This window comes from Cebidichthys violaceus, unplaced genomic scaffold (genome assembly GCF_023349555.1).
Source record: "Cebidichthys violaceus isolate CVI_PGR_0920_01 unplaced genomic scaffold, fCebVio1.0.p SCAF_16, whole genome shotgun sequence".
Lineage (NCBI taxonomy): Eukaryota > Metazoa > Chordata > Actinopteri > Perciformes > Stichaeidae > Cebidichthys > Cebidichthys violaceus.
The window spans coordinates 10,134,528-10,149,520 of record NW_027176329.1 but is presented as its reverse complement, the minus strand read 5'-3'; the positions used below and the strand labels follow the sequence as shown (position 1 = coordinate 10,149,520).

The window sequence follows — 14,993 nt, the reverse complement described above, 5'->3', positions numbered from 1 at the left end:
TTCTACAGTGTGATGCTCACTCTGGTCTCCTCCCTCAGCTGCTAACATAGTTGTGTTCCTGTGTGGACCCTTAAAGTCATCAGTTCCCATTAATGAAGGATTACATTTATACAGGTTAAGAAAAGTGAAGTTTAAACTCATCTTCTGTCATTACTTTACAGATCTTCATCATGCATCATGGTCTCAATGATTTGTGTCTTTGTCTGCTAATGTCTTTGTGATCTGTGTACTGCATCTAGATTTTACTGTGATAACAGAGTCCTGACCGGTAATCCAGCAAGTAAAGGTGCCTATAATTTTCTCACTCATCTAATCAGTTGAGTAGAAAATCCCTTTCAAAAGGCCTTAAAAGAGAACACATGAAGAACGTTTGAACACTTTGCCTGCTTTTTAAGCCTTGAATGTGCAAACAAGAGAAAAATGAACAGAAGAGTTTTCGTCTTGTATGCAGACACTCATAAATAATTTGTATTTACTTCCAATGTTATCATTTCCCCCCTTAATTTGACATGGATTTTGTATCTATATGTTACATTGCAGCCACTAATGTTTCTCCATGAGCACTTCTGTTGATTTAAGTACAATTACATTGTTTTCAAGCAAACATTGATCAAGTAATGAAAGGTTGAGTGATCAGAAAGTGCATTCCATTCATGCAGGGTGCACGTAGTGTGTAGTATCATCATGCCCTCTGAAGTCATTTGTTTAGTTTCCCCTTCATTCACATACTCTATCTTTTTTTCCCTTACAGAAGGGAGATTATCTTCACAGGAAACCAAGGGACAAACTTATCTTACAGATGCTGCACCATACAATAGAGATAAAATATCTTATGTGAGATGTGACTATATTCTGCTTCACTTTGTTTATAATCTAATGCTTCAACAAAATGTCACTATACTGTAATTAGTGTGATAATCTCTCGACCTACATGTTACTGTATGTTATGTCAGTTGCAGTGATTTACTCTACTTTTGGCACCCATTGCTAAATCCAACAAAAACATATATATATTAATTGATAAACAGTATTATCTCTGTCAATTATCTCTGTCATCACCATTAGAGCAGTGATTATTCTTATCAGAGATTATAGTGATTACTTTATGAGCACATGGTGCAAGCTAAAAATATTTCCGTCTCATGTTATCTTTATTATTCTCTGGTAATTTCTACAGATGCAATATGGCACAAAAAACATAACATAAATTAAAATTCAGAAGAAATGTATTAATTTATTTATAGGAAGCATGTGTCCTGTTTTAGATGAAGAATGCTGAGCTGGACTGTGGCATAAACAGTCAGAGAAGAAGAAATATAACGACCAATCAAACAAGAAGAACAATCAGAGCCAACTCCTGTCAGGTGAGCCAGAGTCAGGCCTGTTGGCAGGAGTCCAGTTCTGTGGAGCAAAGTACTTTCAATCATGTCTGCTGTGATTTAGGTCTGAAGATGTCCTACAAAGTGAGCTACTCTCCTCCCCTGCGTGCACGCACACCACCGCCTCAACTGTGCCATAAAGTGTGTGGCGTAGCCTGCAGCCCCAGCGTGAAAGGGCAAACTCTGCTCACTCAGGCAGAGTGTGCAGTGCTGTGCGGGTCAGATCCACCTGGTGACGAAGTCCCGGCTCTGAAAGCTCACCTGTGGCTGGACGGTGCAGAGAAACACTCTGGTATGGAGAGGCTGCTGAGGAAATGTCAGATCAGAAACCAACTGGTCAGGGAGTGCATGGCTGAATGCCTCGGAGTCTATGTCCTGATTGTGAGTATTATTTTGTTGATCTAAACTTCAGTTTATTGCATGAGACACTTTGGTACAGGTAAGAGAGATTTATCACACGCGTATCATATGCATATATTTTGCATTTAATTGAATGAGCTGTAATATAGAGACAACATGGAAATTCTTCTCCACCAGTTTGTCCGAATTCTCACCTGATCAGCAAACTCAACATCAAGTATTTAATATAGTTCCCTAAAACAATAACATTGCCTACTCGCTTGTTTTGAAGCAAATAGTGAATCCACACAATGGATAACTGAGGACTTTGGCCTGAAAGAGAGAGAGAGAGAGAGAGACAGACAGACAGACAGACAGACAGACAGACAGACAGACAGACAGACAGACAGATGGAAAGAATGAATGAATGAAAGAGAGAGAGAAAGACAGAGAGAGAGAGAGCCGGTGAGGATGGAGGAGGATAAAGAGCTAGGGTGGTGCCATCAGTGATTTGGGATGAAGTAGTGATGTTTGTTCGTCTCTGCTGATTGCGTTTCTGTGGTTTTGTTGAATCTAAACTGTCTCACCTGTCGGGGCAATGAGCGTTTTACAACACAAATCATAAAGCAGGTTCCTTAGCAATGAAGTTCATAAAACAGGAGATTACACCAAAGGAAATGATGAGTGTTCTCTTATCTGGGCCAGACCTTTCTGAACTTGTCTGTGTGAATTTGTGCTTGAGTTTCTCAGTATCCAAATCAAAGTTTTATCACATCTGTAATACTTTAAAAAGAACAACTTTTTAAATGCACTGTTAAGTGATGCAGATTGTTATTATTTGTTTTGTGTGTGTCTGTTTTTGCACTTAGGTTGATATATTCCTCTAATACAACTCTTCATCTAATGTAATTGCAGTTGTTTGGATGTGGCTCTGTTGCCCAGGTGACCACAACTGAAGATAAGAAGGGGCAATACCTGTCAATCAATCTGGGTTTTGCTCTGGGAGTAACATTTGGGGTCTTTGTGTCTCATGGAGTCTCAGGTAAGGGACCGTATGAAGATAATGTTTCACTTTGTAAAAAAGCAAGTCCTCCCCAGTTGAGCTGAAGACCACAGCTTTGAAAATGAAAAAACTAAAACAAAAAAAACGAGCAGTCAGTGGGAGGGTTGCATTGTTAAAAAGATGATATCGCTGGCCCTGCTGCATTTGATATTCTTTTTAAAATGCCCATCGTGAGTCTGGCAGTGTCATGATTTGATAGAGTCCCAAAAGATTCAGACTATCATGCCTTCAGCTATAAGAACAATGCCAAACCCTCCTCCTCCTCTAATAATGTTTCTACAATCACTAAATTGTGCACAACAGAAATGCCAGTCAATAATAATATCACCGTTATTCATTCTACAGGTTGACTAAATTTGCATGCAAAGGGTATTTGAAATTATTGTTGTCACTTTCAGGAGGCACAGATCTGTTTGAATTATAAAATGTTTATTTCTTCTGGATTATTTTCCATCATGAGGTGCCCATCTGAACCCTGCTGTATCTCTGAGCTTGTGTGCTTTGGGCAGACATCCCTGGATGAAGCTGCCTTTCTACGTCTTCTTCCAAGTGCTCGGAGCCTTTCTGGCTGCAGCCACCGTTGGCCTGCAGTACTACGGTGAGTTTCAACAGTGATGACTGCCATCAGAATCATCTTATATCTGACAAACATTACAATAGAAGTAAAATACATGTTCTATGTATAGGGGGAAAGTTCATATTAAAGGGGTAAAACATGGTGGTGCTTTTTTTGTTGTCAAAAAATCACATAAAAAGACCAAAACAAAGTGCATTGTTCCATCTCTTAATACTTGTGGCATTCAGCCCCAAACCTATTCAAATTTCCAAAAACAGCTGGGCTCTGTAGTCTTTAGCAAATATTACTACAATTAGAGTAAATAGTACATTTGTTGGGGATTATTTTCATCCATGGATTAATTCACATTTGATGCTCCAGTTGATATTTCTGGCAGTAGGACTGTGTATGTAGAATTGATTCATATTCATCGTGGTGAAGAAACAGTGCAACGTTGTGGATCACTGCTTTTAACAACAATAGAGGACTATGCAAACAATACTTGTTAGCACAACCAGTTATTTGTTGTTATTTGGTTTTTGGTCTTTTCATGAGAATTGTTGATAAGAATATAGAATATCACCAGACTTATCATTCAATGTTAAGTATGAATTAAAGCGTGCTGATGGTCCATGTGCTTCTGTGTGGGTTTTTGCATGCATGATGAGTCTGCAGATGCCATCCAGGCGTACAGCAGAGGTGAGCTGACAACAACGGGGCCCACTGCCACAGCAGGCATATTTGCCACCTACCCAGCTGACTACCTCAGTGTGTGGGGGGGAGTCGTGGACCAGGTCAGACATCGCCACTCCCTTTCCAATCATCACCGTGAATTAAGATGTTTAAATCCTTCAAATATGTCTAGCAAAATCACCAAATATAACCATCAGGTTTGAACATCCTGGCTTTTGTACTGAAACCATGGGCTCACCACTTTGCACACCTGCAGTTCAGTTCCATTGTGTGAATGCTTTTCCTTCCTTTAATCAGTCATTCTGCTCCTTGCCTAAATATAGGACAGGATGTGCACACAACTAAGTGTCTGCTTGTATGTTAACAACTCCCATGTCCTGCAGGTGATTGGCACGGCTGCACTGCTGCTGTGTGTCCTGGCTCTTGGAGACCGGGGGAACAGCTCCGTCCCTGATGGTCTTCAGCCTGTACTGGTGGGAGCAGCAGTGCTGGTTATTGGCATCTCGATGGGCTCAAACAGCGGATACGCCCTCAACCCCGCCAGGGATTTTGGACCTCGACTGTTCACGTACATCGCTGGCTGGGGAGTGGATGTTTTCAAGTTAGTAGTTTGACTCTGGACATTCACATGCACTTTGGTTTATTAATTTATCCCTTATAGACCTGTTTTAGCTTTTTTCGATGGGGGGACAGGGGATCTCACAGCAGATCAACAGTATATGCCACATATGAGAAATATTTAAATACACCATTTATAAAATAGGTGGAAATAACACATTTATACTGAATGTAAAAAACTGTATGTAAAGGGGATTCTCACCCATAAAACCACTTTATATTCAGATATCTTCAAGTGCGATGTCCCCTGTGAATACATCCATTCCAGCTTTCCCCTCTTCCAAATTTGTAGCGTTTTAGCCCGGTTCCCATCAATCTAGCATGACATTGTTGGTACCGATGCATGCCTTAGGTCACGTGCTTTAAAACTGGGCACGCTACTGCCTCTTAAGGATATTAATGTTGGGTGGGATCACTAGAAAGTCTTGATTGTGTGAAACCCTTTACAGGGCTGGAGGTGGTTGGTGGTGGGTGCCCATAGTGGCTCCCTGTGTTGGGGCGCTGCTGGGAACTCTGATCTACGAGCTGATGATTGAAGTCCACCATCCTCTCAGTCCATCTGAGTTACAGACCTCATGTCAGGAGCCCACTGAGGGCAAGATGGGGCTGGAGCTGGAGGGGCAGGAGCAAGACTGTGAGAAACCTACTTAGTGGTAAATGAAGCTGCATCAAAGAAGAACAACTGTTCCATATACAGTAAATGCTACTTTTGGTGTGATACCCATTGAAGCTGTCTGCGTAAATGTTTGTTTCTGATTCACTGGAACAGGTAGATTGGTTCTAAAAAATATGACGTTTAGGTGAATGCAATAATATGACCAGGGAAGTCGAAACAATAAACAGAAAGAAGCTGCAAACACCGCTCTGAACCGGCTGCGTGACTCAATCTTCTCTTTTACACATTTATTTCAAAAACAGCACAAAAGTGTATGGCATTTCAGCAAGCAGACCACAACCATGGAAAAGAAAATGACATGAAATTTCCACTATTGAGCTATATAAATATGATATTATGACATATAAAAGATACAAACAAAACAAAACAATCCACTTTTAGGCCTCCATCACGTGACCATGAAGGCTGTTTTTGAAACATACAAAAGAAATGTGAGTACAGCAAGCACTGAATCTGTAGAAAAAAAAAGAACCGTCTCAAAGAGATAAACGTTTGTATTCATACACATTAAGACAACACAACCCCCACGTATCGCCCTCTGCTTTGTAATTACAATGTATAGCTATCTCTGGGAGGGAATTCTTTTAAACTTTAAATTGTTTGGAGAAAAAAAAGGGAACAGTACAAGTACAAATACTATACGTATTCACATTATCATAGCAAGTTACTGAAACCAGAACGCTTTCTTTTAGTGTTATATGTATTTACATGGCAAAACGTACACATATACTACTGGCAGGAAGCCTGACCTCTCTTCTTCTTCTAGCTTAACGATTAACAACATCACACATTGTTCACACTACACAGGTTACGGACCTCCAGTAACCTCATCTCCAAATGAAATGCCTTCAGAGATTCTCATCTCATGTCTCTGTTGTAGGTAAATCGCACCACGACTGGTGCGATTTGACGCAACCGACTCACACAAATACCAACAGCAGTAATGTGTTTCGTATAAATAAATATTATAGCAACATAAAAATCAGTGTTAGATTCTCCAAACACTCCCCGTCATGCTTCTGATGTTTTGAGATCTGTTTTAAAAGCCTCTGGAGCTGTTAAAACCCATCTCACGCCGGAATAATGAACATGGACTTGAAGTAAATGAGTATAAATACCACAAACAAATAGGTTAAGGTACAAAAATATCGGCACTACTGTGAGGTGTACAGTGGGAGGTGTACGTATTTAAGTGTGTTACGTGGAAAAACAAACAGGTGGCTACAGTCAGTGCAGAGTGATTGAGATGGAAGGACAAGACGTATCAAACACAGTATGGCTGATATATAAATGCTTTACTCAGAGGGCTGTTTGAGAGTCTTTCCAATCAAGAGTCTATCACAGGTGTGTTCAGTTAAGTGACCAGTAACATGATCAAACATGCAGTTACAATCGCACAGAAGAGGTGCCGTAGATTAGAGTAAAACTGTTTATGGTGGCTAAAAAACAAACTGCACAGGAAGTTTCATCTCGGGATCAACATTCATATTCTACAGCCTCTCTCCCTCCGTCATGACTCCTCGTTGGAGATGATCTGTTGGTCTCAGGAGACCCTACCCCCTCCTCTCTACTGGGGCTTGTCCGTCTTGTGTGCGGTGAGGAAGGCCATGCCGTGGGTCCTGAAGTGGGTGTTGAGGTCCGAGGCCTTGTCGAAACGCCGGCCGCACACCTTGCAGATCAGATTCCCATCTCCGTCCTCGCCCTGCGCCTGAGGGGAGCCACCGGGTGAGCCGTCGGGAGAGCCGTGGGTGCGCGGGGTGCCGCGGTCGGCGTCGCCGTGGGTGTCCCGCACGCGGTGAGTAATGAAGCGGTGCCTGCTGAGAGAGCCGGCTGACGCAAAGCAGACGCCGCACTGCAGGCACTGGAAGGAGGCGGTGTCGGCCCGATGCTGGGGGATGTGGCGCTGGAACTCCGCCCCGTCCTCTGTGGAGAAGCCGCAGGGGACGCAACGGAAAATGTTGTCTTCCTCCTCCAGCTCGTTGGGTGCCAACGATGTCGATGCAATGGACGCCCTGGTTCTCTTTGCAGGACCTGCAGGACCCACAGTAACCTCCTCGCCGTCCTCGGGGGCGTTTTCTTCCTCGTCTCCCGCCCTGACTCCAGGAGGTCCGCCCTCACCGTCCTGTTCTGAGGAGCTGCCTGGTCCTTCTCCCCCTGTGGCTGCTCGCTTCCTGGTCATGGGTCTTTCCTGAGGACCCACAAAAGTAGCAAGAGACTAAACGTTTGCTTTATTGATGCACACTACAAGAAAAAACGTACAGCAGAATTTCCTAATTTCATCAGGAAAATACTTTCAAACTTTAACATTTACATCTTAACTGTATATACTACTGTACATATCATAATGTACTATTTCTGTAGCTAGAATACAAAAAATCTAACAGACGTTGCTGTTTTGTAATAAGTAAATTATGCAATATGTGCATTGCAGTACGGAATTGGGACACAGCTTTAGTTTATCAGACATGAGCCTATTAAGTCTGAAACGGAGAGAACTAAACTGCACTGTGTTGTCTCACCTGTCCATCTGTGGTTCTGTGATGGAGCCGAATATGCTTGTCCAGTAAGAACCGACTACCAAAGGTGCGTTTGCCTTCTGTGCAATATCTGAAAAATAATTACGCTGGTTAAATCAGATTTAAAAAATGATATAAAATGATCAGTATGAGCGTTTTAAAATTCTGATTACAACATTATGGCCAATAGTGAGAAGGAAAAAAAACAACAAAAACATAACTTACACACCTTTCTTGACACAGATCCTTTAAATATGTTTCATTGTTTAAGAATTGAGACCAAGATACATACTGGGGCATTTTACAGTGTAAAATTAACTTCTCAGTACTCTCTGGTGGACAAACTGTGATGGTGACATTATTTCTGAATGAATTTAAACCTATTTTTCAATTGTTACTCATCAGCCAACATATACGTTACACCAATATAATAATATAGCCCATCCACCAGTCTAGCTCTACTATCAACATGCCTAAAAGGTAGATCAGCCAGTGATTTTCTCTTCTAGCAAAACATTGAAAATGCGGAAACATTGTCCGAACAAGCTGTTACACAAATATTTGATTAAAGCTTTTAAGTGACTCACTGGCAATGGAAGACTCTCTTGTTGCCCTCATGAATGACACGCTCGTGACGTCTCAGGCTGGAAGAAGTGCTGAACGTGCCTCCGCAAATACGACAAGGAAACTTTGACAGCACACAGAGAGGCAGAGGGAGATAAAATTTAAAAAAAAGATGAGTATCCATGAAATGTGCTCCACTGCAGACAGGAAATTAACAGCCTCCCTCAGTATGGGCGCTTCTTCGTCTGCTTTACCCTCGAGGATTGGATGTAATTTACCAAGCACAAAGTTCAATGAGCTAGTTAACCTGTTTAAAATTGGTGCAGTAACTGTAATCACTTGCTTCAATGCAATCAGGTTTAAGTAAATGATAGAGGTAGTATGCTACACCTTGCCATGCTCTGTCTTCACGTGACTAAGATAGTCTTCGTTGTCAGTGAACGTGGACTGACACTGGGGGCAGGTCCACTCAGTCTGGGCCGGGGGTTGACTGCTGCCGCCTGCGGCGGTCGAGTTACCCCCTGGAGCCTCGTAGTCCTCATCGTCGTCGTCTTCGTCGTCCTCATCGTCTTCCTCCTCCTGTTCCCGCCCCCAATCCTCTCCGTCGGAGTTGTCAGGTTTTCCAGAGGATTTTGATTTGAGGCCAGAAGGGCCGGATGTGTTGGTCGGGGCCGAGGCCGGGTTGGAGGCATCGGGCTGAGACTCTGCCGGTTTGGCTGACGGTCCTCTGTGAGCTGTCTGAGAGGTGAGGACAGTAAAGTGTGAGAGATGAGAGAGGCATACGAAGAATGTGAAATTAATTAATGCAAATAACTCAAACTGGCATTAAAAAAGACAATCTGACTGAAAGTACTGTTCTTGGTATAGAACTTAGGACAAAGCAACCGGGGAGGAGCTTTGCTAAAGCCAATCCAACAAATTGCTGTGTGCCCTTGTTGACACCACATTCACTGTAGAAAGCAATGAATGGGCAACACATAAAGGCAGAAGGATAATTCATGATTTGTAGCGACATTATACTATACCTATTCAACTTAGTATCTTAAATCTACGACCATCTGTACTCATTCACTCTACTCTGAACATATTAACACACCTTAATATGCTCCATCATTGATCCTTTCTGGGCGTAGAGCTTGGTGCAGTCAGGACACTTGAACACGTGCACTTTTTGCTTGGCTAAATGAGTGTCAAAGTGCATGTACAGCAAGGGTTTTTGGGTAAAAACCGTATCACACATCACACACTTGTAGATCATTCTGCAAAAGGACAAAAAAATACAGATATTTTAGGGATCTATTTACATATTTGTGAGCATAAGTTTCCAACATCCCCTGAAGATATTTCCCCCACGAGAAAGATATATCTCCTGTGAATTGTTTTGGTAGAAGTAAGTTACGTACTTGGCCTGTCCTCCAGTGAGTGTTGGGTGCTGGGTGCTGATGTGGCTCTGGGCGCTGGGGGAAGACTTGAAGGCCATGGGGCAGCTGGGACACTTGTGGAAGACCTCGCAGTGAGCGGTCTGAATGTGGGACTTGATGGAGTTCAACCCTCCGAACACAACCTGGCAGCTCGAGCACCTGGACAAGATCATGGTACACAGTATGTTTTATTATGGTTCTAGCACAGAACCATTTTCTAATCCGTCTTGGATGTGTACACCCTAAAACATCCACTACAGACAACACCTCAAATTACATCAGTAGATTTTGTGCGTATTTGTCCTTAGTACCAAATAGTCATTTGCAAACTGCAAAGTACCATATTTCTCAGGTCTATAACAGCAGTAGTAAAATTTGCAGATCTGTGATTCTTTACTTTCCTAAATTTAAAAAATAAATAAATATTAACCACAGGACAAACTTAAGTTAGTAAAGCATTCAAGCTTGTCCCACTAAGATTTATTAACATTTGCTTTTTTCCTCCTAAAAAGGCCAATCTGAAATAAATAATTGTTCTTTCTCAAAGATTAACAATTATTATAACTTTAAGCTTTATTATAGGATCATTTAGCCTTTGTTACAGGTCTTAATGATGGTTTTGGGAAATGTCTCCACACCTGTATCCAATGCGCCTGGCAAAGTGCAGACATGCCTCCTCCAGGTGGGTCTGGAAGCTGGCCTGCCGGGCGATCCCCCCACACTCAGGACAGACATGAGGCCCTCTGTGTTTATGGATCCTCTGGTGGGCTGACACGGCACACGAGTTAGGCAGCATCATGGGAGGTGAGCATTGCGTACATGTCTGAAACGGAAGAAAAGACATATCAAACAAGTGATCACCAGCATTTCACAACGGCAGGCATTGGCGGCGTGACACAAAGACTCACTGAGTTGGGAGCGGCTCTGATCTGCTGGAAGTGGGTGACCAGCTCAGCCTTGCTCGAGAATTGGGACTGGCACTCCGGACATTTGAAGCTGTTGTATTGCAGCCCCTCGGCCTTCTTGCAAGGCAGAGGCATCAGTGCTTGGGGGCCCTGGGGTACGCGGCGGACAGTACGAGGCTGAGCTGTTGCCGGAGAAGAGGCCTCCTTCATTGGACTGGAGCTGGCAGAGACGGCGGGGCCCCCGGATGTGGTCGAAGGAGATGAGACTGGAGGAGAGGAGAACGAAGAGGTGAGCAGGCCTGGTCAGCCAAAGGTGGAAATTGGAGGAGACAGATGGGATGCGATCAATGGAGATGAATCATAAATGAATGAGATATTTTAACGTTTAACTTATTGCTGTGGTTCTTTCATGACTCTCTACACTAATAGAAACAAAAACTATGATGTGGAGCTGAAATGATTCAACAGAAAATGAATGAGCAACAATTTTATTGATTAATTTTTTTAAACTGGTTCCAGCTCCTAGTTTTTGAATACTTGCTTGTTATATTCGGCCTGTTCTCTTGTCAAATCTAGTCTATGATAGTAAATGAAATATTTTTGGATTTTGTTTTGTGTGGTCGGCCAAAACAAGCAATTTGAAGAAATTGTGATTGATATTTTTACTAGTTTATAGCCCAAGCAATTAATCAACGATTAATCAATATTAATCAATTGGCAGGATAAGCCTTGGCATGATGTAAACTGATAAATGTTCACCCTGAAAGCATCAAACACACTTCATGCAAAACTTATATTAGGGCTACAACGAACAGTCGATTACTTCCAAAAGAAGTAATCGACTGTTATTAACCAACAATTTTTATAATCAATTGTTAAATGGAAATCCTCCGATTCCTACTCCTTAAATTGAGAATATAATGCTTTTCTCCATTTAACATAAAGTTAAATTGAATATCTTTGCGTTTTGGACTTCTGGTTGGACAAAACAAGCCATTTTGAGTCACATTGGGCTTTGAGAGATCGTGAAGAGATTAATCAATCATATCATTTAAAAACAAAACAAATTAACCTACATTTAAAATAATCGTGAGCTGCAACTCTTTCTTACCACCAATGGGTGTTATGTCCTGCTGTCCAATCATCTGCTCGACAGTGACGGGCCTCATGACCAGGTGCGAGCACTGCATGACCAGCCCGCGCTCCTTGTGCTCCCTGGCATGCAGCAGCAGGCTGCACTTATTGAAGAAGGCCAGCCTTTTAGCACAGTGGTTGCAGGTCACCTCTATGCGGAGTGATCGTCTGTCGTAGTGTCGAGCCAGGCTGCGCTCCAGGGCAAAAGCATCTCCACACTCCAGACAGCGGTACCCTGTGGCTGGGAGCGGGAGACCCCACTCGGGTGGAGGAGGTGCTGAGAGGTCGGGCTTGTAGCTCGGTAAAAGGTTCTTACTGTTCAGGATTTTGTTAAAAGCCTCCACCAGGCTCGACTGACTGCGGGAGATCACGGCCCCGGTACTGTTGACAATGGAGGCAGGTTTGTTTGGCTGGAGAGTGCCGCCAATGATGGTGCTGCCCCCTCCGTTAGCAGTCTTGCTAGTGGATGTACGTACACTGATTCCACCAGCAGCGACTGAGAACTTGGGAGAGGAGGCCACAGCGGGAGTTGCAGGCAGGGCAGCAGATTTAGTGATGCTGACGGCAGTGGCAGAGACCTTGGCCTTGTCAGATGCAGCCATTTTGTTTTGGACCTTTGTGGCAGCCGCTAGCATCACGCTGCTGGCTGCCAATGTAGACACAGGCAGGGCATTGAGAGCACTTACTTTCTGGGAGGTTGTTGTCATGTGACCTGTGGAAGCTTCCAGTTTTTGGGCCTTGTTTCCTAACACCTTACGTTCCCCAGTTTGAGCTTTGGGGTCCAGACCTTTTCCTGCAGCACCACCTTTAGGAGCTACCCTTGTGACAGTTCTGGTGATTCCGCCTGTGGAGGTTTTAATCGTTTTTATTCTGACTTTGAGGGGTCGGGCTGGGGCTCCAGAAGCAGCAGGTGCAGCAACGCCTGCTTCTCCTCCATCGGTGGACAGAGATTTAAGCTTGCCATCATCTACCTCCATCTTCTCCTCACTTGTTCTCCCATTTTCTCCCTTGTCCGCTTTGCCATCAGCGACCTTGTCTATCCCATTACCCACTTCCATCTCTTCCTCCTCCTCTTTGGGCTCCCGCAGTTCAGTCGGAGGAGGAGTGGAGGCCACCGCAGGGCTGGAGCACCTCTTCGCTGCGGCTTGAGTAGTTGATTTTGGCATCTCTGGTTCAGGACTCTCTGGTGAGTCTCTCTCTTCTATGACATGCTCTGGATGTCTTTCCTCCAGCTGGGGACTCTCTGTTGAGCCCGACTGGGGTGTTGATGAAGTCAGAGATGCCCCTGAAGGAGTGTCCCCAGGTTTAGGGTGAGACGCAGAAGAAGGTGTGGGCTGCGTGGAGACAGAGTCAGACTTGTAACGGCGGCTCAGCTGAGGGCAAGTCGGGGAGTCTGGGCTCTCTTGGATCACCAGTGGACTCCCCAAATCCGGGTCAGAATCCTCCTCCTCCATCTGTTGGTGCTGAAATCCAGCAGGGCCACCTTTGGGAGCTCCGTTAAAAGGCTGAGATGAGTGCAGCGTGTGTGATGATAGGGCCGAGGGTGGAGTGGGAAGCAGAGGCTTGGAAGGGGGAAAGAAAGGCGAGGCTAGTCCGATGGCCCCCCCTGCAGCCAGAGGAGACGACCCAGCTGACAGAGAGGAAGATGAAGGTAATGATGCTTTGACACCATCTGCCCTCTCTTGGCCTGTATCCTGCTGCTGCTGGTGTTGCTGCTGCAGAAGCTGCATCTTCCTGGCCCGGCCCACTGGATCTCCAGACCCCTGTGCCACAAGTGGTTTAAGTCTGTTGAAAATGTTCCCACCCTGCTTGTGAGACTTGGCTGCACCAGCACCTGGTGCTTCTGAAGACACTTTAGGGGTGTTTATTGACCACGGTGCTCCGTTAGACTGGGTCTGGCTGAGGGGGAGGGGCATGGACACACCAGACGCCCCAAAACCGTTGTGGTTAAGAGCCTCAGATTCAGCCATTCCAGGGGCACATGCACCTAGTCTTGGACCCACATCTACCCCTGCGATCACATCGATAGGGTCCTGGTCTGTGTCTCCCTCCTCTCCATCTGCAGTCTCGAGGCGGACTTTATTCTTCACAATCACACTGACAATTGAGGTGTCCGCCTGGGGGTCTGAGGGGCTCGGCGGCCTCAAGGATGACCCAACGCCCACCACGCCATCTGACTTTCCCAGAGATGCACCTGCAGCTCCATGGGGTCCCTCTGTCTCATCTGGGGCTGACTGGATGGCCTCTTTGGCATCTATGTCAGGAATGTCAAATGCTGCCAACAGGTCATCAAAATCTGGGGTCTTCATGTCCCCCATACCGGGATTACTCCTGTAAAAACAAATACATAGTGGCAGCAGGCAACACAAGTCATTAACACAAATCTGTCTGTGTTGTCCATCAACCTCTGTTCTGCCTTGCTAGCATAAGTATATTTGCTGCAAAACCTAAACATTTCAAATTATTAAAATCGTCAAAATGGTTATATTTTCGAGGTAAATTCCACGCATAATTTTTTTTTCTTGCATGCACTTTCGTTTGGCACAAACTAACAAGCTACAGCAGCTTAGCTTGATATCGGGGGACCTACACTAGCGTTTGTATTAGCCAGCTAGCGCGATAGCCACGGCGTTACTGCAACCAAACCCTCCTCTGGTAACAGGTTCAGCACTAATTTGCTATGAATGGGAAAGACTGATTCTATGATGCTTTTAGCGCATGCTAAGCTGTGTAGTAGTGGCCACTTGAGAAACCGTTCAACCGGGACAGCGCCTCGTAGCAGCTCCTTCGGATATTTTGAGCAAACGATGCTCCTTCCCGGCTGAAGCTGGCTAGCTGGCCGCTGAGCTCCAGCCAAGACAGACAGAGGGGTCATTTAGCTAACTAGCTAGCGTTCGCCATTAAAAAGCAACTGGAGCGATTTGCTGAGGTATGGTTTGACAACAATAACAACCCGGTGATCGTAGGGTCGACGATGTCACAAAAGAGGATGGTTGGGATGGGGATTTTCGTTTAATATTTCATGTATTTTGATTGTTTACCTGGATATGCGATTCCCGACTATCCTAGCTCGTTTTCAGCTGAAAATGCAGTGCTTCCCGTCACGTGACCTGCGACATCCTATCAGGC

General features: G+C 44.5%; 2 protein-coding genes and 1 non-coding gene across 3 annotated transcripts; 1 reads left to right on the top strand and 2 right to left on the bottom strand.

Moving 5' to 3' along the window:
• Positions 1-1,413: 1,413 nt before the first annotated feature.
• Positions 1,414-5,509, top strand: aqp10b (aquaporin 10b). Its single transcript, XM_068711151.1, has 6 exons — positions 1,414-1,760; positions 2,634-2,760; positions 3,242-3,379; positions 4,013-4,131; positions 4,414-4,631; positions 5,098-5,509. Exons 1-6 carry the CDS (start codon positions 1,452-1,454, stop codon positions 5,297-5,299), a joined length of 1,113 nt encoding a protein of 370 aa, XP_068567252.1. The 5' UTR covers positions 1,414-1,451; the 3' UTR covers positions 5,300-5,509.
• A 27-nt stretch (positions 5,510-5,536) lies between these two features.
• Positions 5,537-14,956, bottom strand: znf687b (zinc finger protein 687b). The gene is made up of 10 exons (XM_068711149.1): positions 14,906-14,956; positions 11,842-14,195; positions 10,734-10,996; positions 10,464-10,648; positions 9,808-9,984; positions 9,501-9,663; positions 8,795-9,142; positions 8,428-8,528; positions 7,844-7,931; positions 5,537-7,512 (listed from the first exon to the last, which is right to left on the bottom strand). The coding sequence occupies exons 2-10, from the start codon at positions 14,180-14,182 to the stop codon at positions 6,892-6,894; spliced, it is 4,287 nt and encodes a 1,428-aa protein (XP_068567250.1). The 5' UTR covers positions 14,183-14,195; positions 14,906-14,956; the 3' UTR covers positions 5,537-6,891.
• LOC137873313 (small nucleolar RNA SNORA13) lies at positions 9,255-9,390 on the bottom strand. Its single transcript, XR_011103165.1, has one exon. It is a non-coding gene; the product is annotated as a small nucleolar RNA SNORA13 (small nucleolar RNA).
• Positions 14,957-14,993: the final 37 nt, after the last annotated feature.